Source organism: Crinia signifera, chromosome 7 (assembly GCF_055691185.1).
Source record: "Crinia signifera chromosome 7, ASM5569118v1, whole genome shotgun sequence".
NCBI lineage: Eukaryota > Metazoa > Chordata > Amphibia > Anura > Myobatrachidae > Crinia > Crinia signifera.
Window position 1 is genome coordinate 166,602,960 of NC_139223.1, and position 25,008 is coordinate 166,627,967.

Below are 25,008 nucleotides of genomic sequence, written 5' to 3' on the forward strand. Positions count from 1 at the left end.
CAGACTTTGAGTTAAAGTGATTTCTCTATTTTTTAAACTGTATACTGTATGCTTTTTCATGGTTTATATTTGTTGTAATTTTATCCTGTTATTTTATACTGTTGATATTTGGTGTTTTTATTGAGAGGTATTTATACAGGCATTGTCACTTTAAACAGGGATTATTATTTAAGTACTATAACTTTGAATGGATAGTGATTATATATATTCAGGGGGACTTTGTGTTCCACTATAATGAAGGTAGTGTGTTCATGTTGAATAGGAGGAGGAATGCTCAAATTTTGTAGGAATGATATGTGCCCCATACCATCAGACGTTTGAGGATACAGGAAGTGCAGGATGTGGTTAACTGCCATAATTGGGGTGCGTTACAGCTTTGTAATATCAGGCACTATGTCTTCCATCCGTTAAGAGAACAGAAGTGAGGTATGTGTTCTACCGCCAAGAAGGCAGTGTGTTCATTATGTTCTATATACTGTCTAGACAACCCGGCCAGAGGATCACATGAGGGACGTCTGGTGGAAGTCACCATCTCAAATTAAGTCATGAGTGATTGATCATTAGAGCCTATATAAATATCTCCACATATATCAACCTCTCTCCAACCTTGAAAAATATAGCTGAGTCTATCGAAACACATTGGTGGAGAAAGGTGACTCTTTGGACTGGGATTTCTGCGGTGGTACTGGACTTGCAGTTAATGGCCACTCTGTTCCTCCAGGTACCACTTTTTGTGTTCAACTTTCAGCCACCAATTTGTAAGCACTTAAAAAATATTTTTTTGGCAAATTACTGAGAGAAATCCTCTCCCTTTTTTCCTATGCCATATTGCAATGGAACATCATTAATAAGGTTCTAGATCGACCCTCCATTTTGGCGGACAGAGTTAAACCTTGGAAAGGTTGGGACATTCATGTTGAAGCACAAGTTGTGACCAGACGAATGTAAAGACACTTATATACACCTTACGATCCCCTGTCCAGTGTGAGTCCGGGTACGCATTGTGGTGGTAATACCCCTCCCTCATTTAGTAACATTGTGAATGGTCAAGACTACAATGTGTCTTTTTTCGTTCCCCAGGATAAACATTCACATGAGATAGAAATGAATTGATGTGAACAAGACTTCAGCGCTATTACCCCTTTCATCTTCTGTATTACGTCTTGGATGGATTGAGTTGGTGGTCCAAAATTGGTGGCAAGGCAGAAGGAGTTATCTTTGTGCCATGGGACTTCTTCATGTTTAACTCATCTATAGAAGGGCAATTTATCTTTTAAGGACAGTTGTTAGAACCTCTGTAATCAGTTTTACTGTTTGCTTAATTCCTTTGACACATTGACCTCTCATCATCAGATTCCCTAAAGTGACTTTCAGTTTTTTAGAATAGGACTCCATAGCCATTCAAATATCCGTCTTCAGATTTGAATGACCAATATTATATGCTATACTGCCTTTATCTCTGAATGCCCTATCACTAGATCTTATCAGTGATCTGACATCGCTATTCACCCATGGTTCTCATTAGGAAATAGTTGTATCAGCTTTTCCTTAGTAAACACTCTCTCTCTGCAAAATGTAAGACACATCAAAACCATAGAATCTAAGAGATCTACATTATTACTTGAATTCTGTTAATTCATTTGGTACTAATCATATTCCCCACCGCTTTCGAGAATATTTTTTTCTTTCAAGAGCAAATGCAATAAGGAGCAATTGATACACACAAGACATGGGGCAGATTCCACTGTACATGACCTGGGTGGAGCCTATACAGAGACAGTACACAGGCTCCATCTTCTCTTATTACAGCCCTGGGGAGGGCCTCACAAACTCACGTGTGCAACAAATTGCCTGCACACATTAAAAGTAAGCAACTGCCATATGGAATATACTGTATGCTCAAGTCAAGATATTGACTTCTCACTGTTTATGGCAAGGTAAATCTTAACATTATTCTGAGTGGGCCTACAGTATTATGTTATGTCAGTTTCCTGCATTTCATCTGTTGTGATATTTGGAAAGTTTTTTGGGTACTTATGTATTATCTGGGCTCCCATGTTAAACACACCCCATTTTGTCATACCCCTACTATCCAACTATGCATGGAGTTGATTTTATATAGTGTGGCGAGCGCAGCGAGCCACCGTGCCCGAAGCGTGGCGAGCGGACGCGGTCTCATAAGAAAAACGGGAGCCCAGATATTTTTTGTTTACACAACTAGATAACATACATTATTTTCCCAAGTTTGTTTGAAAGAATGCACGGGAACAATAATACAGTTATAACAGAATTTAATCTTCTTGGACTTTCCAGTGAGCCCAGGACACAAAATATTCTTTTCTTTGTCTTCCTACTTGTGTATATGATCATATTAATTGGGAATATCTCCATCATTATTCTGATTATTTCTGATGTCAGCCTTCACACCCCTATGTATTTCTTCCTGGGCAACCTCTCGTTTCTGGATCTCTGCTATACATCTTCCACTGTGCCGAGGATGCTGAAAGATCTGATGTCAGTAAAGAAAACTATCTCAATTGCTGAGTGTGCAACACAAATGTATTTTTCTGTGTCCTTAGGGGGAAATGAGTGTGTTCTGCTAGTTATTATGGCTTATGACCGTTATGTAGCTATATGTCATCCACTACAATATACCAGAATCATGAGTAAGACGGTCTGTGACAAACTAGCCATCGCTACATGGCTGTGTGGGTTTCTTAACTCTATACCCTGTGTGTCCCTTATATTCAGTTTAGATATTTGTGGTAAGAATGAAATAAATCATTTTTTATGTGAAATGCCAGAAATATTATCACTGGGCTGTAAAAACATTATAATTATTGAATTTATTTTATATGTTCTTGGTGTGATTGTTCTCATATCCCCAGTGACATTTATTGTAATATCTTATGTTAAAATCTTTTTAAGTATCTTAAAAATCACATCTTCAGTCGGGCAGTGGAAAGCTTTCTCCACCTGTGGGTCTCACATGGCGGTTGTGACAATGTTTTATGGCTCAGCTATGGCCGCCTACATGAAACCCAGGTCAAGCTCTGTAGCAGGAACAGACAAATTAATTGCTATATTTTATTTTATTGTTACTCCAATGCTGAATCCAATGATTTATACACTCAGGAATAATGATATAAAATCAGCTTTTCTTAAATTTAGAATTGCAAAACTATTCTACTAATAGAAATGTAAACAAGATATAAATAACAGATGCAGAGAAATTATTGACAAATAAAAAAAAATAATAAAGTAGATTGTGTTATGTAAGAATCCTGGAATTAACTTTGCAAAACATTTGTCTTCCCTCGAAAACATTTAACTCTGCTTGTTTGTCCTCATCAGTGTTGACTTAATATCGTATCAGTAATGCACCCTACACACAGGGTGATATGGGCGGAGAGCATTCTGAGCGATGCTACATTGCTCCAAATGCTGCACATCGATGTCCTACTGAGCAATCTGTCAGGGCCAGTGCTCTCCACTGAGAACATTGGCCCTGACCAATTAATAACCAGCGTATTTGAGGGAAAAACTTGGGCAAATTTCAAACAGTTACTGGACACACAAACGACTACATTTATCCCAAAGGGGAATAAGCATAGCATCACAAGGAAGACACTTCATGGTTAAATAAAAAAGTGAAAGAAGCAATAAACATTAAGAAGCATGCATTCAAGATATACATGGGAAGCGGGAACAAGGCGGAGTTTTCTAAGAACAATGAGCTAAATAAAGTTTGTAAAAGGGTAATAAATGTAGCTAAAAGGGAATATGAGGAACACAGCCAAGGAAAGCAAAACAAATACCAAGAAATTCTTTAAATACGTAAATAGCTAAAGATTAATAAAAGGCAACAACGGCAATGGAATTAGCATTACGTAGAATAAAGCTAAAGCTGAAATATTAAATATACAAGGGGCTTTGCAGTATCAAAACTAATAAATCACCGGGAATAGATTCATCCAATGGTTTTAATGAAAATAAGAGAGGAGCTAGTAAAGGGTTAATAATCCGTTCCTGGGTAACTGGCTGCAGGAAAGAGAACTGAGAGTGGTGGTAAATAGAGAATTTTCAGGTTGGATTCCAGTACTAAGTGAGGTACCACATGGATCGGTACTTGGGCCTCTTCTATTTAACTAATTCATCAATGATCAGAGGAGGAAATACGCAGCAACCTTTCCATCTTTGGGGATGACACAAAGCTTAGTTGGGTGATGAATACAGATAAGGATGTCTCCACTCTACAGAGGGATTTAAATAAACTAGATGAGTTGGCAAACTGGCAAATGAGGTTTAGTGTGGACAAATGTAAGGTCATGCATCTCAGGAGACATAACAAAGGTACTGTGGATAATTTAAACTGGGCAGCAGTGCTCAGTGTCAGGTAGCAGCCAATAAGGCCAACAAGACACTAGCGTGTATAAAAGGGGGAATGAAGGCTAGGGACTTCAATGTAATCATACCACTGTAATTGTTAGACCTCACCTAGAATTTGAGGGGGAATTCAGGGCACCACGTTATAAAAAAGACATCATAGAATTGGAAAAAGTCCAGAGTAGGGCAACTAAGCTTATAAAAGGGATGGAGGCCTTATGCTTTGAGGACAAACTAGCCAAATGTTTACTCTAGAATAAAGACGTTTAATGGGAGACATTCTTAACATGTACAAATATATTAAGGGCCAATACAATGATCTATCAGGCAGCCTATTTACTCCAAAATCAAACTCTAGGACACAAGGGTATGTACTTAGAATGGAGGAGAAGGTTTAGTACACTTAGAAGGAAGGGCTATTTACAGTCATGGCGGTAAAATTATGGTGTCGTCTGATACATTAACTACACATAAATTAAGGCTACACACGTATTTATTAAATAAAGGGATATTCTGGTAAAGAGCTTGATGAACATAAGTCTATTTTCAACCTAAACTATTATGTAACTATGTATGTAATGTCATTTATCGCTGGGGGAATAGCGACGCGTGGGGTCGCACACACGCACAGTGATATAGAGGAATTTTCTAAGTAATCTAGTGAGATCGCTTAGAAAATGCCCTAAAATCGCTGTGTGTATAGGCCCCTTAAAATTCAACGGTATTTGATATGCGGAAGCTTTTAAGCATCAGAGAGTACAGTGCTACTTTCACACTACCACGTGATTAGCAAACACAATGTACCATTAGAACACTGTAGTGATGCTTGCTGGAAATGGGCCTCTATACACCTACAGTATGTAGATATTCTTTTAAAAACCAGACAATTGCAGCTAGTATAGTCATTTACCACATTAACAATGTACAGATTGTATTTCTGATTAATTTAATGTTATCTTCATTAAAAAAAAAAAACACAGTGCTTTTCTTTATAAAAAATAAGGACATTTCAAAGTGACACCAAACTTTTGAACAGTAGTCTACACTTATCCATACACTCTTCTTAACCAGTGGATGGACCCATTTGGGATAACTAACTAATAATGCCATTGTTTAACACTTTCCAATACTGATGATGCTTATCTGCCAGATTCCAATCAGAATCCCCAAAGCACCGTCTGAATTCCATGGTATTTTCTAAAACTGAGTGAACCCTTAATCCAGGGGCATATTATCAGTGGAGGAGGCCCACGTAAAGCCTTCTCCATCTGGGCCTCTTTCTTTATAGCCAGAACTTGGCTACACTGTACAGTTTGAGTGCAAAAAATAGGCAATGGAGCCAATTCTGGTTCACTCAGAGAGAACTGAATTCGTCCCCTGCCCTGATGGTCAGGGTTTGTGCATGTGCACGCATATTTCATGTGCAGGTGCAAACCCTGACTACGAATGGTTCCAGCGATTTACAATGTTGTTGAGCCATTTGCACAGAGCGGTGCGGGCCAGGGGCTTATTGCTTATGGTGGCAGGCTCGGGTGCCTCCCATGGGAACACCCAGTCCATCGAATGATTTCTCCAGCTGCGGGCACATGTGAGGATTTCTTTGTGACATATCCGCCCTCACATAGTTGCAAGGGAAAATGGTGGCGGGGGTAGGGGGTGTGCATTCATCGGAATGGCAACACAAGGGCTCGGTAAGCTGCAAGTTTACTTACGTTACACGTTTCTAAGCTGGATGGGTCTCTGCAGTTTCCTCTTCTGAGCAGCCTTTGAATCAATTTGAAAGAATCAAAAAGTCTGAGATAAAGCTGAACACGTATGCATCTCAAATGAAAGTGAGACTTGGTTATACTCCAAAAATGTATGTGCGTGCGGTCCAAGCCGAAAAAGAGGTTTGGACCGTGCACCTGATTCAACCGCTCGATATGAGAGACAGCGCTATTTAAACCCGGCTAATGAAAGCAGATACATTCATGGAGGATTCTGAGGAAGCCGCTGACCTTTTGAGGAGAGGCGGGGAAAAACGTTAATCCTATTCCGACCATCGGCCATCTCCTACCCTGCTGCCCGGGTATCTACACTCCTTAAAAGGCTTCAACATTGGAAGCACCCGCGGCCGGGAGAGGACCTGAGGACGCTGATTACGGGGAATGAAATCCTTTTTAATTGTGGAGCTCCATCACAAGTGTATAAAACTTTTTTATAAAATCTTTTTCATGCTGCATGATGTTTGAACAAATTAAGCCAAGACTTTGACTTTCTTATCGAGTCCAGCTATTATCGGTATATACTAAATCCAAATAAGGATAAGGCGGACAAATAACATCTTAATCAACTGGAACTGTGATAGAGTTCTATAAAAATCATCCCACCTATCAATTTATTGAGAATAATCGGCTGCAAATCTAGGATGCGATATCATGCTCCTTTAATAATTTCTATAATTTTTTTTCCAGCTGTGAGAGCCCGTTTTAATCAATTATATTGTGTTTTAAAACCTATTTAATACTGTCCGGTACATATAAATTATGATCCCTAATTTCATCCAGCAAAATAAGAGGAGGACTGCACAAAGTGGGAACCGTGAGCCCTTGAAACTATAGGGCACCCCAGGACCATTACGTCACTTTCGCCTGGATACCATTACCATAATTCAGGATGGTAATATAAAACCTTTATCAGCAATATATGATCCACCACCAAGTTCATAATATCCCGGTGATATATGGTTGTTACCCAGTTTGTCTTATCACTGTCTACTATTGTAAAGCGCAGCGGAATCTGCTGCGCTATATAAGAAACTGTAAATAAATAAATATATGTTTTTAAACAATATAAATTGCACTCTTAGTCTAATGATTCACAACCAAACATAGATTTTTATATATATTGTATTTTATTTGTGTTTTATAATTATTAAAATTGTTATATTTTCTGAGAACCGTCTGATCCATTTATTGGTACAGCCAGCGCTGACACATCTTTTTCTTTATTAACCTTTAACTTGGGGTCTGACAACCCCGTGCCAGCTGCTGTTGATTGCCACGCACACACAATTTTTTACGGATGATTCTGTGCATGCGCCAGACCCAGGACCCTGAATATGCCTCCAGGGGCTGCTGCAAAAGCAGCCCATAGAGGCTGGGGCCAGCGCATGCTGTAAGAAGCAGGAGACCAGCGGCTGGGACCAAGATTCATTTGCGGTGCTGGTGGCAGCAGCTGGGAGCACAGCAGCAGCGGGCGGGGGGAGCCCGCATTGTGGCAGCCCTCAACCCCGGAGAGGTAAGAGCTGCCACTGCTTACCAATGATTCAAATCTGACCCCTTACCTCTAACAGGCCTAACATACTGTACAGTAAAGGTTAACTTTGATGAATTTGTCCACTCTGTGGGAGATCTCCAACACTTTTGTTAACCCACTGTTATCTATTTCACTATATTTTTCACTATCTATCTTTCTCAACCACTCCTTAAGACCTGACTAGATCTGACTAGATCCCTGACAAATCTGAATTCCTATTGATTGGAGGTGCTTCCTCTCCCCCTACCCATGCCATCCTATTGCTTTCATACTTCAAGCACGTCTGCTTTCAGTTAACATATCTTTGTATATAAGGTCTTTTAAAGTGGCTTAAAATGACCCAAATATATACAAAAAATATTTTATTTGCTGAAAACACTTTCTATGCTTTTTTGGCACATCTTCAAATGCATATAACAAATATTGGTACTTATGTAATATCTGGGCTCCTGTTTTTCTCGTGGGGCTCGCTGCGCTCGCCACGCTTCGGGCACTGTGGCTTGCTGCGCTCGCCACACTATATAAAATCAACTCCATGCGTAGTTGGATAGTAGGGGTATGAAAAAATGGGGTGCATTTAACATGGGAGCCCAGATAATAAATAAGTACTCAGCCATATTTCCACTATTTTCCTTTACCTGTCTTTTTTTATGGCAAAAATGATCACAAGTTTTCCCAAATTTACAATAGAATAGGTAAAAAGATAGGAATTATTTTGTATTTTGTATTATAAATTACCATATTATTGTGGCTAACTGAATTTCCCATACAGTATGTCTGCCTTTTTGTGATTACATAAAAAAAAACTAAAATGACGCTGAAATACATAAAGGTTCCTTGCAAATCTAGGGGACTGGGGTTTCATGTTTTATGTAATTGTACAATTCTTTCCACTCAATTTACACTTTCTTTCCTCCTTCCCTATATATTGCAAATTTCTAGGTCTGGTGTGATAATGGCCTCAGGATCATACAAAAAGTATTTGACCACTGAGACACAATTCAACAATTTACTAACATACTGTACAGCACCACTTTAATGTGCCTTCACAGCATTTCTTCATGTACTTTGTAACATCACCATTTTATCTATTAAATCCCACCAGCTATATATCTATACATATATATAGGTATCAAGACTGGTGGGGACCTAGAGGCAACAACAGTTTGGGGGCCCTCCACAAGGGAAATTGATGGCAAAGCCCTTACCCCCACTCCAGTGTGTCACCATATTTCCCCTGCAGTGGCACCATATAGCACAAAAAGTACAGGAGATAATGAGCGCTGATTATGATATTCCACACTGCAGCTGTACCAAAAGGGGAAATTACCTAGACCCCTTAAAGTGAACCAAGCAAAGACAAAGAGAAATATGGTACAGCGCTGTGCTGAATATAAATGTAGTTTATTAAAAAATATATATTTAAAAGATATACAATTTCATGGCCACAATAGACAAACAAGACTCACAACACATATAGAATTGTTAGTCCATTCCCATCTCAACCAAAAACTGGTTAGTAATTTACTGCATGCATGCAAGCGTTTTGTTAGTTATATATCCAAAGCTTAGATTGATTTCAGCTTAAGGATTGATTTTTATTATGCATATGCAAAAAAGGAAAAATATATGATATACTTAGGTTTGTCACCAGTATTGAGGTAGGGATGGGGTGTTCCTTCAGGCTTTAGTATGAACCACGATGCTTGTCTCCGACCGTTGGTGCAGTCCTATTGTACGGTCATATCAAAGAATAATAAGCTGGTGTCCAATTGTGGCCAAGAAGATGTCCCCTTTATCCTCTACGCGTTTCTCCGCCTCGATAACTGTGTCAGCGGCTTCCTCAGGAGTGGAACCATATAGCAGAACAGGGCAGCTGAGTGGCTCAGCTGTTTAATAGTATGTAAAGCCACAGCCTGTCGCTCAGTCATTGGCTTGATGCGTAGGTTGCCGCTGCAGGGAAACTCTGGCACCATGACCTCTGAGTATGTAGGGGCACTTAATTTGTGCCCCTATCAACCCTACCTTTATCCTGCCCTGGATATCACCCAACTTCCACCAATCACTTACTTATTAGGGTTTACTAGTAAAAAACAATTTAAAAAAATGCATTCTTAAATCCTGACCTTATGAATACAACATCTCCTTCTATCTAGACTAAATTGTTGGCTAGCTGAGAAAACATTAGTTTAGCCTCACATGACAACTTCTTCAAATACTTTGACTACACTATGATATTGGTCTGTCTACCTACAAAAAGGCCACACCCAGGAACAGTGGTAGAACTTGTGAGTGGGGGGCCAAGGTAAAAAAATTTACTTTGGGCCCCCACCTCTACCGGAACTTATGAATTCATTGCTGGTTTGGGCCATGAAGGGTGCGAGTCTGGGTGGCATTGTGTTCAAATGCTGCTGCAACGGCACATCGCAACCTTTGAAAAACATAGAACTATCCACATGGGCTGTCACTCTCCTAGACAAGGGCTAGCTTAACCGGTATATCTGAGACCTCAGAACCAAATATGGGACACATTATTCTTTTTTATTTGGAGGATTTGGTTTTAATGTAAGTTTATTTCCTACTTTTCTTTATTACCAACTTATTTTGCCTCTTTTAAATGGTGCAACCTTTCTTTAGTTTGTAAAATAAGTAAAGTTATAAATCTTCACCGAATCTATCAGCAGGGGTACTAGGCCATTCCCCGGGTGCTCAGTGCAGATAAAAATAGGTAGATGGTGCCCTGTTGTCTTTGTGGCACAATGACGTACTGTAACTGAGCCTTTGGGACCTATACACTAAGGTATAACACACACACTCAGGTATAGCATATCTGATTTATTAAGGGCCCTTTTAAAAGACCAACAATCATTGCTGGAGATTCTGCCCATTTGCGATATCAAGTCAAGGTATGTTATTTTTTTCTTACTGTCAATAATTAGGAAAAAACTTCTGATTGTCATCTAAATTGGTAAATTATGGAAAACATTTTATTGGCCTTTTAAAATGTTCATTATAGAATAAAGCGTAACAGATTAATATTTGAAAATAACCATCATTCTATACACTTATGGTGTACGGGCAATTTTTTGTCATAATCACATATTCAGGAATTTTCTGATGTTTTCCTATACACATATTTGTCAGAGATCACACAGGACCAGAAGTCAGCGTCTGTTTTTCTCTTACAATTATGATAACAGAAACCCACTACTGTGACCCAGGTGTACAGTAAATGTGTACTCAATGGGGACGCATTCCAGTTACAGTATGATAAGATTTTACATATTGTATTGAGACATGTTACTTAATTAATATTAACTCTGTCCTATAAGTCATCTTACAGGAACTATTGGAGATTGAAAACATTTTTAAATTGACGTTTGCTACAACTATAACTCATTGGTAAAATAGCAATATCATACACTACCTACACACTATCCATCTAACAGGAAGAATTGTTTTATTGTGTAGCCTTGTCCTGCCTAAAAAACTCAACACATAGCAGATGTAGCTGAAAGTATTACGGCTCCATAACATAAAAAGTAAAACATGAATAGATGCAGATATAATCTTATACACATTTATTTCTAAAACATAAACTTGATCAATTAATAAAGACAGATCAAGTTCCTAATTGTATGCCTATGTCCGAACTATTCAGGGTATTATTCCACCCACTGACTATGAATTGCAAAAAGATCTATTTAACCCCTTCCCGACATTTGACGTACATTTACGTCATGGCCGGGATGTACTTCCCGACGCATGGCATAAATGTACGTCATGACTTTAAACTGTCACCGCGTCTATAGACGCGGTGACAGATGGACGATGGCTGCTGTCCCTGACAGCAGACATCTTCCCTCGTAGCCCAGGGGGGGGCAGCGATGCCCCCCCCCCCATCGGCGATCGCTGCGATTGGCTGTTCAAATGTGAACAGCCAATTGCAGCGTTTTCTGTGTTCTGTGTATAATTTTGTCTCTGCTGCCCCCTAGTGTCCAAAAAAATTAAAAGGAGGTTGAAATAATGATGGTAAAATAAAGTAGACATATGGTCTTTGTTAGTTATTAACTATTTTGAGTGGTATGATTATTTGTCTCACAAGCAGAAAATTTAACATTTTGCAAATTGCAAAATGTTCAATTTTTTTACGACATTTTGGTATTTTTCACAAAAAAAACAGACTGTATCGACCAAAATTTACCACTAACTTAAAGTACAATGTGTCACGAGAAAACAGTCTCAAAATCACTGGGATAAGTAAAAGCAATAAAAAGTTATCCCCACATAAAGTGATACATGTCAGATTTGAAAAAAAGGGCTCTGTCAGGAAGGCAAAAACAGGCTGCGGCGGTAAGGGGTTAAAATCAACTCGTTTGTTTGATTTTTATTTTTTATATTCATACTTTGAAACATCTGAGTGAATTTGTGTGTGTATATATATAGACTTCCCAAATGTGGTTCAGCGCATATAGTTCATTTCATAGTCCATACATCCTTCTCTTGCTTGATAATGAACCAAGAGTGTTATTTTTCAAGATAACAAATTATTAAAAACTTCTAAGTCTGATGTTCACAGTAGTACAACAAAATCCAGACGCGTTTCGTCTATTGACTTCATCAGGGGATAGAATACAGTCTACAATAAACAATATTATAAAACATAAGTATAATGTATGGACTTAAGGTTCAATTAGGTCAAGAAATGGTGAAAAAAGAGCCTAAAAACAGGGGGAGAAAAGGGTGGTGGTGAAGTGGAGGGAACAAAAGTGGTAGATCGGCCCACAAAGGATTGTCAATGATTATTGAAGAAATTTTGTGGATAAAGGGATAATAAACATACCCATTTATCGATAGGCTTCTCATTGAGGTAATTGGTAAATACGATGCAGGTGAATAATAAACCATAAAAATTCCGTGATATGTCTGCCTATGGACTATGAAATGAACTATAGGCGCTGAACCACATTTGGGAAGTCTCTGTTGTTGTGTGTTACCCAGCCCTCGGGAAACATTGTGGTTTAGCAGCTGGCTTAGCAGCCTTCAATGCAATTTGTAAAATAATTTCCTTTTGGAGATTGTTAAGCGCGTATTGGAGTAGTGGGTTACATATACATATATATATATAAACGTGGGTACAGAAGGAGGTCATTCGCCAGACTGAAGTTAAAATAGTTGTTTTATTTTATCTCATTTTATTTACGCTGCCATCACACTGGTCAATGTTTCGACCCGTATTAGGGCCTTTTTCAAGACTTGTTTGTCAGCCATATCAGAAATACATCGAAGTAATATAAACACCTGTACCATGAAAAACATACAAATAGAAAAATGTGTATCAGTCACTAGATGGAATTGTAATAACCAATATTGTACTACTTATACACAATATCCCATATCGGTCTAATTATGCTATAAGTTAGTGCCACCTATATATAAACAAGTTACAAGGTGCACATATCTTAGTCATTATTCCCACTCGCTATTTCCAGTGCATGTCAAAAAACCAAGTGCTTTGCAATACATACCATTGGGTGTCCAGAACGCAGCACCACGAGCTGTTAGCACATGTCAGCGCCGTGTGCCGCTGTTAACTACACGTCCACTATTTAAACCATCATAAGGTGCGAAAAACGTCATTTACGACGTACGCCATCGTCTATTTGGACCGCACCGTCGGACTTCATTTCCGGGTGTGTGACACGCAACAAGCGCGTCACTTAGTCCGTCCTCAATACAAACACATCCGGGCATGTGATCGCGGCAAGTGCGTCACATGACCCTAGTCGCCTATCATATAAGGCTTTACAGTCGCGTCATACTAGGTGCCTGGAACACACCTGAGCCGCACTATCAAAGTATTGCATTGTCTTTACAGCTCAAAATACAAAACAAGCTTAACAGTGGATGTCAGTGAAATGCTTGAGTAAATAGTTACGTCTTTAGTCTATTTTTAAAGGATTCTACAGTGGGGGCTTCTCGCACTGTGCGAGGAAGAGAGTTCCATAAAGTTGGAGCAATAAAGTTGAAAGCTCCACTCCCAGATGAATTCAGGGAGATTCTGGGTACTGTTAGTAGTCCTTCTTCAATGTAACATAGTAATCGAGTAGGACAGTAAGGAATCAGAAGCTGCTGCAGGTACCTTGGGCTCTGGTCATGTAGGGCCTTGAAAGTGAGTAAGCCAATCTTAAAAATGATTCGCCATTTTACAGGTAGCCAGTGAAGGGAGTAGAGAATGGGAATTATGTGGCAGAAGCAGGGCTGGTTAGTTCATTACGTTAAAATTCAAAAAAAGGAATATCACTATACCCACTGTATAAAGTAAAAATAATTGAGGACATAATAATAAAAGTAATCATAGGTGCTTATTGAATAAAAAAAATACTCAATGTTTCTTTAATGTAGAATGAGTAATGAGACATGTAGGAAGACTTTTATCAATATTCCTTTGTTTAGGATCCAGACACATGATATATTGAAATAAAAAACCTAAAACAAAAAATGTGTAGTATTGCCACATTCAGGGAAGAATTAATAGTCTACTTTTTCCAATGGTGTGTTCCTATTAGACTAAAAAGAAGGGTTCACCACTGACACATAAATGGTGGTCACAAGTATCAAAAAGCTTCTTAGTGTGACAACTTCCACCATAAATGGTAGCAGTAAGTTTCATACCCCAACTCACTTTGGACAGATTGTGGAAATACACATAAAGTTATGTTTCATCTGATAGGGTTAATTCTCCTCTTAAGGTGTCAGAAACTTCCACCACACCAGATAACTACGTACCCCAACTCACATTGAGTAGATAGTGATAACAAAACTTGGGGGGTACATTTACTAAAATGGGACTTTTCTGTAATCAGTTATACTGTATACTTAATGCATTGCCACTTTGACCTCACATCAACAGATTCCTAAAGTGACTTTCAATTTTTCTTGATTAGGCCTCCTTAGCCATTCAAAGTCCCTCTTCAGATTTGAATATCATTTGGTACCAAGCATATTCACCACTACTTTCGAGAATTTGTTTTCTTTTTACAGCAAACGTAATAAGGAGTAAATGATACACACAAGAAATCGGGCAAATGTAGATTCCACTGTGCATAATGCTGACCAATAGCGTGGGCGGGGCCTATACAGAAATAGTACACAGGCTCCATCCTCTCTTAATATGACCCATGAGGAGGGCCCTACAAACTCATGTGTGCAACAAACTCTTTGCACACATTAAATGTACGCAACTGCCATATGGAATATATGTTTACGGCAATATCTTGACTAACTATTTATGGCAAGGTGGTTTTAAGATTATTCTGAATGAACTTATTATGTTACAGTATGTAAGTTGAGAAAAGAGTAGTACCGTATGGGCACTTATAAGTGCACAGAGAAACAGTTAATAAAATGTATATTTTTATTACACACAACATTAAATGAGTACTACACAAAATTAACTAAAATAATATATGTATGCATATACATTAACATGAATAAATTGATTGGCAGGTATAATTACTGAATGTTTTCCTATCACCCAGGGGTGAATACAGACCAGTGTGGCCAAAATTGTTGTAACTGGTTTCCAATAGGAAATGGGTGTTCGATATAGTCCTCCGTGGGGAGTCCACAGTGGCCTCTGGATAGTGTAATGGTAAAGTTAAATGTTACTCACACACAGTGCCGGAGGGAAAGTTGATCCTTATGGAAGGATCAACATACCCTCCGGCACTGTGGCACTCTAAGGAATTAACACCTGCAAGCTTTGCTTCTTCCATTACCTGCCTGCAATGAACAACGGGCTACAGCGTGACGGTGATTATAATCACAGCTCTCCCACAATGTTGTGGTTATCTGCGGCAAATCCAGCTCCTGCAAACTAACAGGATCCTGTCACATACCATAAGGCAGGGAGAACAGCCGTGCCACTGCATCTGGGCTGTTTGCGGCTGATACGGCTCCCACAGACCAACAGAGTCCTGCTACGCACCACACAGCAGGGGGTACAGCTGTGCCATCAAGGCAGGTACTGTGGAGCGACAATGAGCCATCACTTTGGGAGCTCCAGAGAATCTACTACTTTGACATCAATCACAGCCCTGTGGACATCGGAAACCCGCACCCTGTGATTGACCTGCTCCCTGATATCCATTAGGAATGCTGAATGCACCCTGTGCAGTGCCGTGTGTGAGTAACATTTAACTTTACCATTTCACTATCCAGGGACCACTGTGGACTCCTCACAGAGGACTATATCTAACACCCATTTCCTCTTGGAAACCAGTTACGGTACTTGTGTAGTTTCATGGCTGCAGCTTACGCTACGTTTGAAGCTAAGTTATTAGCGTAGCCCAACGGCTGCCTTACTTGTGTGGTTTCACAGCGGGAGCCTAAGCTATGTTTTCAGCATAGCCCAAAGGCTGCCTAGTGTAGTCAGCGTAGTGTCCCCATGAGGCAGCTACTCATCGTACTGTTGCCGGGAACTGCATCTCTGTTCCTAGTATCCCTGGCAAGCCTAGTGAGCGCCTCTCACACAGCGCCGGCATGATCCCCTCTAGCGGAGAGGGGATCATGCGGGCACCGGCAGAGAGGCACTCCATCTGTCTGAGACGCAGAAGCGTCTGAGTAACTATTGCGGTAGGGTACAGCAACCATTCCAACAGGGTTAGGGTTTCAGTAGTGCGTGTGTCTCCTGCCCAAAGACGGGGTGCAGATGCAAATCAAGCACTAAAGGAGGCATTTGCCAGTGCTCCATTTTACATACTGGCAAATGCCTAAAGCCCGCGAGGGGATGAGTAACGTGTCCGCTCACGGCATCCTCCTGACCTTTTCATACCCCCACTATCCACGTCGGCGTGGAGTTGATTTTTTAAAGTGTGGCAAGTGCAGCGAGCCACCGAGCCCGAAGTGTGGTGAGCAGACGCGGATTACTTTACATGTAATCCACGGCCCCTCTTGGGGCTCGTCACGCTTCGGACTCGGTGGCTCGCTACGCTCGCCACACTTTATATAATCAACTCCACAACGACGTGGATAGTGAGGGTATGAAAAGGTCGGAGGACGCAGCGAGCCCCGCGAGGGGATGCATTACTCGTCCCCTCGTGGGCTCGCTGTGCCCACCACGATTTGGGCTGGCATGGATAGTGTGGGTGTTTCAGGAACACATTCACACTTCCCATATCATACATCTGAGACAGTAATGACGACATGTATTATGGATGGCCATTGTCACAACCACCATGGCAGTTACCTTCGCTTCCAGTGCTGTCCCTGACCTGCAGTGCCCTGGCGCTATGTCCTCCACCTTGGCGCTCACCTCCGCTCCTGGTTCCGGTTCTAGCCTGCAGTGCTCTGGTGCTCTGTCATCCACCATGGTGCCTGTTCCTTCTCCGGGTGTCGGTCCTGGCCTGCAGTGTTCTGGCATCCTGGCTCCGGGCGGCGTGTGGCGGGATCCGCCATGATTGTGACTGCATCCTCCTAGGTCTTAGGTTAGGAAGCGCCGGCTGCAGCGCCTCCGCATAGTACTCCTTGTTGGCTGAATAGTGTCGCCCTACAGGCGGCGGCCATCTTGTTGGTTCCTGGAACCTATTCTTCGCTGGCCTAGCCGTGATGTCATCAACCCGGCCAATCATTGCACATCTCAGCGCATAAATACTGACAACCCGGGCGACACCGGCAGTCAGTACAATGTTGCCCGATAGATAGCAGCTCCCTGCGCATCTCCTGACAATTCTGCAGCTACTCCCAGCTATAGCCTGACTCCCAGTTCTTCATGTGAAGTCGCTTTACCTTGCTACTCTTGCTGGTCGTCCACTGCAAATATTCCAAGTACTACTACAGACTCTCCATTGCCGCCTATAGGGATCTGAATGGACATTTAGGCTAACACCCCAAAGGTGTGATCCTGTTTTGTCACGTCCCAATGGTTATCATCCGTGGCACAGTATCCCTGGTCCTTTGCAGCCACGACCTCACTCAGCAATATCTTCATTCTCATTGGCTTCATCATCTTCAGCTTCTTCATCCTTATCTTCATCCATATCATCATTGTTTCATCACCATCATTATTCTGTGCCAGACTTTTTCCATTAAAAATTGTAACTTTAATAGCTGGTCTCATCCTGATCTGTTGTCCATGCAACAACCCTATATTTAAGCACTCCAGCTGGACCTTCACCAGATTCACGGAACATGACAGCCATTAGGACACGTCTAGGTCTCAGGGAGAAAGTGGTGAAGCTGCAAGAAATTCACCGACTCCTCCTCCATCTGCGGCAGGTTAAAAATAGTTAATTTGTCTGCAGCCATAACTGACACAATATATACTGCTGACTGACTACGCATAATGTACTGCCTACTGCTGACTGACTACGCTGGCCATGGGTACAGTACGCTACCCTGATTCTGACAGGGACACTGGCTACGTTAAGCGGCCGCAGGAACAATACGCTACGCTGATTCTGACAGGGATGCTTGCGGAAACACTACTCTACTTTTAACTACGCTGGCCACAGGAACACTACGCTCGTTCTGACAGTGATGCTACGCTGACTACGTAACTGCCACCGTGAAACTACACAAGTACCCCAGTTACAACAATTTTGGCCACACTGGTCTGTAGTCACCCCTGGGTGATAGGAAAAAAATCAGTAATTATACCTGGCAATCAATTTTTTATTCATGTTTACGTATATGCATGCATATATTATTTTAGATAATTTTGTGTAGTACTCATTTAATGTTGTGCGTAATAAAAATATACATTTTATTAACTGTTTCTCTTGTACTTATAAGCGCCCATACGGTACTACTCTTTTCTCTTGGTTATATTGGAGGGCGGCATCCCTTCACCGTAGTGGCTGCTGGTGTGCACCACACACAAGCACTGCCCCTAGCGCTCTAGACATACATGTTGATGTTATGTAAATTACCTACATTTTGTCTGTTGTGATATATCGTGAAGATATTTGGAAAGTTTTCTGTTTACACAACTAAATAACATACAGTACATTATTTTCTCAATTTTGTTGGAAAGAATGCATGGGAACAATAATACGGTGACAATAGAATTTAATCTTCTTGGACTTTCCAGTGATTCCAGGACACAAGTTATTCTTTTCTTTGTCTTCCTGCTTGTGTATATGATCATATTAATTGGGAATATCTCCATCATTGTTCTGATTCTGTCTGATGTCAGCCTTCACACCCCTATGTATTTCTTCCTGGGCAACCTCTCTTTTTTGGATCTCTGCTATACATCTGTTATTGTGCCGAGGATGCTGAAAGATCTGATGTCAGTAAAGAAAACTATCTCAATTGCTGAGTGCGCAGCACAAATGTATTTTGCTCTGTCCTTAGGTGAAAATGAGTGTATTATACTAGTTATTATGGCTTATGACCGTTATGTAGCTATATGTCATCCACTACATTATACCACAATCATGAGTAAGACGGTTTGTGACAGACTAGCCATCGCTACATGGCTGTCTGGGTTTATTAACTCTATACCCTACGTGTCCCTTATATTCAGTTTAGATATATGTGGTAACAATGAAATAAATCATTTTATGTGTGAAATGCCAGAAGTATTATCACTGGGCTGTGGAAACATTATGTTTATGGAATTTATTATATATGTTCTTGGTGTGATTGTTCTCATAGCACCAGTGACATTTATTGTAATATCGTATGTTCAAATAATTGCAAGTATCTTAAAAATTCGATCTTCAGTCGGGCAGCGGAAAGCTTTCTCCACCTGTGGGTCTCACATGACGGTTGTGACAATATTTTATGGCTCAGCAATGGCCGCCTACATGAAACCTAGGTCAAGCTCTGTAGCCGGAACAGACAAATTAATTGCTATATTTTATTTTATTGTTACTCCAATGCTAAACCCAATGATTTATACACTCAGGAATAATGATATAAAAAAAGCTTTCTTGAAATTCAGAATTGGAAACCTGTCCTGCTAATAGAAATGTACACAAAAGAATAATAATGTAGACAGATAATTGACAAATTTGAAAAAAAAAAAAACATTAATAGATGGTGTTGATTAAGAATCCTGGAATTGGTTTTGAAAAAAAATTTAGTCTTCCCTGTAAACATCTTAACTCTGCTTGATTTTCCTAATCAGTGTTGACTTAAAATTGTAAAGTAAAATTCAACATGTACAGTATTTGATATGCAGGAGCAGTTAAGCATCAGAGTGCGCAATGCTACTTTGACACTACAACCATGCTGTTGAGATGACGAAAACATTATTTGTTGGATGATAGAAGGTTTGTGGAAATGTTGCTTTGTGGTTAATAGGATTTTTTCTCCAAACCACAGATTTTCCACTGAACAGGAAGAAATGTCTTGATAATCTAGAATACTTTGAACTATATATTCCATCTGCTTTAAATTTTACTGGATGGATGCAATTGTGGTGGAAGAAGATGCCAGCTTAACTTTTGAAATATACAACAGAATGGACATCCATCATTGTGTGTGGCACCTCAGCTTCAACAGTCCTTAGATGTTGCATCTATTACTGGAAAAGGACAAACAAATCTGTTTGCGAGCTTATGAGTAGTAGTCAACCAAACCACATTGGATGAAAAGATTATGGCATATAATTAAAGAATTTATCTAAAATCTCATCCAAGACATGAATGACGAAGCTTTAAAAAAGTTAATAGGCTTTGACTATTCCAAAAAATATCATCACATATGTTTTTTTAAATTCCCATGTGAGGTGCAAAAAAGCTATTTTCCGTTTGTCTCCACCATGATGTCTGACAAGATTATATGGTCCTCCTAAATCTAATTTAGTGAATCTAAGCACAATCTAGTTGTTTCAAAAGTTCATAGATGAGCGATAAGTGGTGTAGCGTGCCAATAATTTCTTCATTTAGGACCACATGATCTTTTAAAGGCCTCAAAACTCCATATTTAGCTAAATAATAATATACAGTAGAAGGACTAGTAAGAGAGGTACAGTAGAAACATGAACGTAACCATGTGTAAAACTGTCAATAATAAATTCTTTAAATTCATTCATTCTGTGAGTGTTAGGAGCTGCACGGGCAGCGCCTCCGCTCGCCCGGCAGTCTCCTCTGTTCTTCCGGCGGTTGCCGGGTTACCGCGACGCCGTCGCGTCATCAGCCGGGAGCTTCCGGCAGACAGTCAGGTTGCCGGCGTACAACCCCTTCCTCCCCTGCCGCAGCGGTTGCCAAGGCGACGGAGGACGCCTGGCGGCCGCAGGGAGGAAGGGGTGTGCATGACGCCGCACGCAGCGTCAGGGTAGCGCTTGGCGCGCTATTTAAACTTGGACACTGGGACACTCAGACGCCGGCTATAGCTCCTGATTTGGCGTCCTGAGTGTTTCCGGTTCCAGGCTCCTGCTCACCCGTGGTTCCTGGTTTCCAGTCCCTGTTCCTGGCTGCCTCCAGAAACCTTGCCTGCGTCTGCTTGCTGATATCTTGGTGTCAGATAAGTTTGGAGTCTCTCACTCCTTTCCTCCCTTATTGTCAGTTATATTGTATCAGCATATTGTGTATTGTTACACCTGTCAGCAGTTCTGATTGTGTCAACATCTTGTGTATTGTTACACCCGTCAGCAGTTTATATTGTGTCAGCATATTGTGTATTGTTACACCTGTCAGCAGTTCTGATTGTGTCAACATCTTGTGTATTGTTACACCCGTCAGCAGTTTATATTGTGTCAGCATATTGTGTATTGTTACACCCGTCAGCAGTTTTTATTGTGTCAGCATATTGTGTATTGTTACACCCGTCAGCAGTTCTTATTGTGTCAACATATTGTGTATTGTTACACCCGTCAACATCTTGGATTGTGTCAGCATACCGTGTGCTCAGCACCTGGGTACACCTTGTGTATTGTGATACCGGTCAATTTGGCCACGGTACTTTGTCTGGCCTGCTGTCCACAGCATTAGCACCGCGGGTCCCAGCCCAGTCCGCTATCCACTGACATCCCCCTCTGTGGGGCAGGGTGGTTCTCGCCTCCTTGGTTTTTTAGGTAGATTTCCCCTTGTTTACCTCCGGCCTTGGCGGTTGCGTTGTCTCCAGTAAGACCAGGTGGCATCGGGGTGGGAGCCTGACTAACGGGCTCCCACGAACGCGGCTATTATTGGTGAAGGTTAGCTTAGCACGCATCCGCCAATTCCAAGGGGTGACAACGGAGTTAGGGTAGGCGAGATCTCCCTGTTCCTAACATTATAGCCGGCCCATACTTCACCCGAACCTTCAGTCAGCCATTATGGATCCGGCCCAGCAGGCTGCTAATCACGCTCTGGCAGGGCAGATGCATACTCTTACTCAGGAACTTCAGAAATTGACCCTCCGGGTAAACTCACAAGAGGAACGGGTACAAGGGGTCTTATCCTCATCTAGAAACCCCGAACCCAAGTTAAGTCTCCCGGACCGGTTTTCCGGGGAACGTTCCCAGTTTTTTAACTTTAGAGAGTCGTGTAAACTTTATTTCAAACTCCGCCCGGCCTCCTCCGGCGTAGAATCCCAGCGTGTGGGAATGGTCATCTCCCTGCTACAAGGAGACCCCCAGACCTGGGCGTTTGGCCTTCCCGCAGGGTCCGAGGCCCTTACCTCTGTGAATGCTTTTTTTTCTGCCATGGGGTTGCTTTACGACGACCCAGACCGTGCTGCCTCAGCCGAAGCCAACCTGAGGGCACTACGGCAGGGTCAGAGTAACGCAGAGGCTTATTGTACCCAATTCAGGAGGTGGGCCATTGATTCTGGTTGGAATGACCCAGCACTCCGTAGCCAATTTCGCATTGGGTTATCTGAAACGTTAAAAGATGCATTAGTCCACTACCCTACTCCGACCTCCCTGGATGAAATTATGGAGTTAGCCATAAAGGTAGATCGGAGGTTCCGGGAACGCCAGAGGGAGAGGGTTTCCGGGGTATATCCTTCCACATCACTGGGGGAGACCTCGGAGGTTGTCTGTGACGAACCCATGCAAATTGGGACCACACGTTTATCTGCCGCAGAAAAGAATCGTAGGAGGCTGAAGGGTCTCTGTCTGTATTGTGGTGGTCAGGGTCACCGTGCAGTGGTCTGTCCGTTGAAGGCGGGAAAAGACAGGGCCTAGGTGGGTTTGGGGAAACTCACTTGGGCCTATCTTGTTTTTCTCCCCTAGACTCGATCATTATTCAGGTTTCTGTCACTTATAACAACTGCACTGTCGCTACCACTGCCTTTGTTGATTGCGGTGCAGCCGGCAATTTTATTGACAGGGGGTTGGTTTGTTCTTTGGGGCTCAAGCCCATTCCCCTGGTCAATTCATTGTCGGTTTGTGGCCTGGATGGTCAGCCACTCGCCAACGGCAGTGTTACCGCGTGCACCCCTTCTCTCCAGCTTTCGGTGGGGGCTCTTCATTCTGAAGAGATTTCTTTTTTGTTGTTTCACTGTCCACTCACGCCACTCGTCCTAGGGTTACCATGGCTTAGAAAGCACAACCCCAGTATCGACTGGTCCACAGGAGAAATTGTACGTTGGGGCTCTTCCTGTTCTGATCACTGTCTCTCTCTTCCTCTTCGTCTTGTCCTTCCCGTTTTTTCTTCTTTACCCATACCCTACAGAGACTTTGCCGATGTGTTTTCCAAGAAGGAAGCTGATACGTTGCCCCCTCACCGTCCCTTTGATTGTACTATAGACTTAGTTCCCAATGCCAGATTGCCTAAGGGACGTCTATATGCCCTCTCAGAACCTGAATCCCAGGCCATGGATTCATACATAAAAGAGAGTCTCGAAAAGGGATTCATCCGTCCTTCTAAATCTCCTGTAGGTGCAGGGTTTTTTTTTGTTGAAAAGAAAGATGGATCTTTGCGTCCCTGCATAGACTATAGGGCCTTGAACAAAATCACTGTAAAAAATTCCTATCCGTTACCACTCATCTCTGTGTTGTTTGATCAAATCCGGGAAGCGGTGGTGTTTTCTAAGATTGATCTTAGAGGAGCATATAACCTCATCAGGATTAGAAAGGGAGATGAGTGGAAGACAGCCTTTAACACACATTCAGGTCACTACGAATATCTTGTAATGCCGTTCGGCTTGGCCAACGCTCCTGCAGTTTTTCAGGATTTTATCAATGAAGTACTTCGGCCGTTCCTGGGAATATTTGCTGTGGTTTACTTAGATGACATTTTGATTTTTTCCAAGTCACTTTCTGAACATCGGCAACACGTCCGCCTGATTCTTCAGAAGTTGCGTGAAAATCAATTATATGCCAAACTCGAAAAGTGTGAATTCGAAATTGCTCAAGTCTCTTTTCTGGGTTATGTCATCTCTCCTAAGGGTTTTTCCATGGACCCCAGCAAGGTTCAAGCCATCATGTCCTGGGCTCTTCCTAACAATCTCAAGGCCATCCAAAGATTCTTAGGATTCTCCAATTATTATCGGAGATTCATCCGGTCCTTTTCTGACATTGTTGCCCCCATTGTGGAACTTACTCGCAAAGGAGCCAATCCTGAAATTTGGTCCCCACAGGCCGTTGAGTCCTTTCATCAATTAAAGAAGGCCTTCTGCTCAGCTCCTGTCTTACATCACCCGGATCCCAGAATTCCTTTTATTGTGGAGGTTGACGCCTCGGATGTAGGGGCTGGAGCTGTCCTTTCTCAGAAGGACATTCGTGATCAGAAGATTCATCCTTGCGCCTTCTTCTCCCGTAAGTTCTCCTCAGCTGAAAGGAACTATGATGTCGGGAATCGCGAATTGTTGGCCATTAAGTGGGCCTTTGAGGAGTGGCGTCATTGGTTAGAAGGGGCCAAACACATCATCACTGTGATTACCGACCATAAAAACTTAGCCTACATCGAATCTGCTAAGCGATTAAACCCACGACAAGCCCGGTGGGCGTTGTTCTTTACCAGGTTTCAATTTATTATTACGTTCAGACCCGGCCCCAAAAATGTCAAAGCTGATGCTTTATCTCGTAGTTTCCAGACTTGTCAGAGCACTGGACTCAAAGATACGCCCATTGTCCCGTCTTCTGTCATTTTTGCGGGTCTGACTCAGGACTTGGCCTCCCGTGTCCTGGCTTCTCAGCCTTCTGCTCCTCAGGGGACTCCACATAATAGACTGTTTATTCCCAAACACCTCAGAAATTTGGTCCTCAAGGATTTTCATTCCAGTAGGGTCACTGGACACCCTGGCGTTACCAAGACCCTTGAGCATTTGTCTAGGGCGGTTTGGTGGCCCACCATAAAACAGGATGTTGCTCTGTTTATCTCTTCTTGTCCGGTATGTGCTCGACATAAGTCTCCCAGGTCATCACCAGTGGGTACTCTTCTGCCATTG

General features: G+C 41.8%; 2 protein-coding genes across 2 annotated transcripts; both read left to right on the forward strand.

Moving 5' to 3' along the window:
• Positions 1-2,257: 2,257 nt before the first annotated feature.
• Positions 2,258-3,193, forward strand: LOC146021295 (olfactory receptor 5V1-like). Its single transcript, XM_083155088.1, has one exon. It carries the CDS (start codon positions 2,258-2,260, stop codon positions 3,191-3,193), a length of 936 nt encoding a protein of 311 aa, XP_083011214.1.
• Positions 3,194-18,719: 15,526 nt separating this feature from the next.
• On the forward strand, positions 18,720-19,655 carry LOC146021296 (olfactory receptor 5AR1-like). Its single transcript, XM_083155089.1, has one exon. The coding sequence runs from the start codon at positions 18,720-18,722 to the stop codon at positions 19,653-19,655; it is 936 nt and encodes a 311-aa protein (XP_083011215.1).
• The last annotated feature ends 5,353 nt before the right edge of the window (positions 19,656-25,008 follow it).

Excerpts from the sequence above, each read along its gene's own strand:
- LOC146021296 (XM_083155089.1), top strand. The coding sequence starts at position 18,720 with ATGCATGGGAACAATAATACGGTGACAATAGAATTTAATCTTCTTGGA.
- LOC146021295 (XM_083155088.1), top strand. The coding sequence starts at position 2,258 with ATGCACGGGAACAATAATACAGTTATAACAGAATTTAATCTTCTTGGA.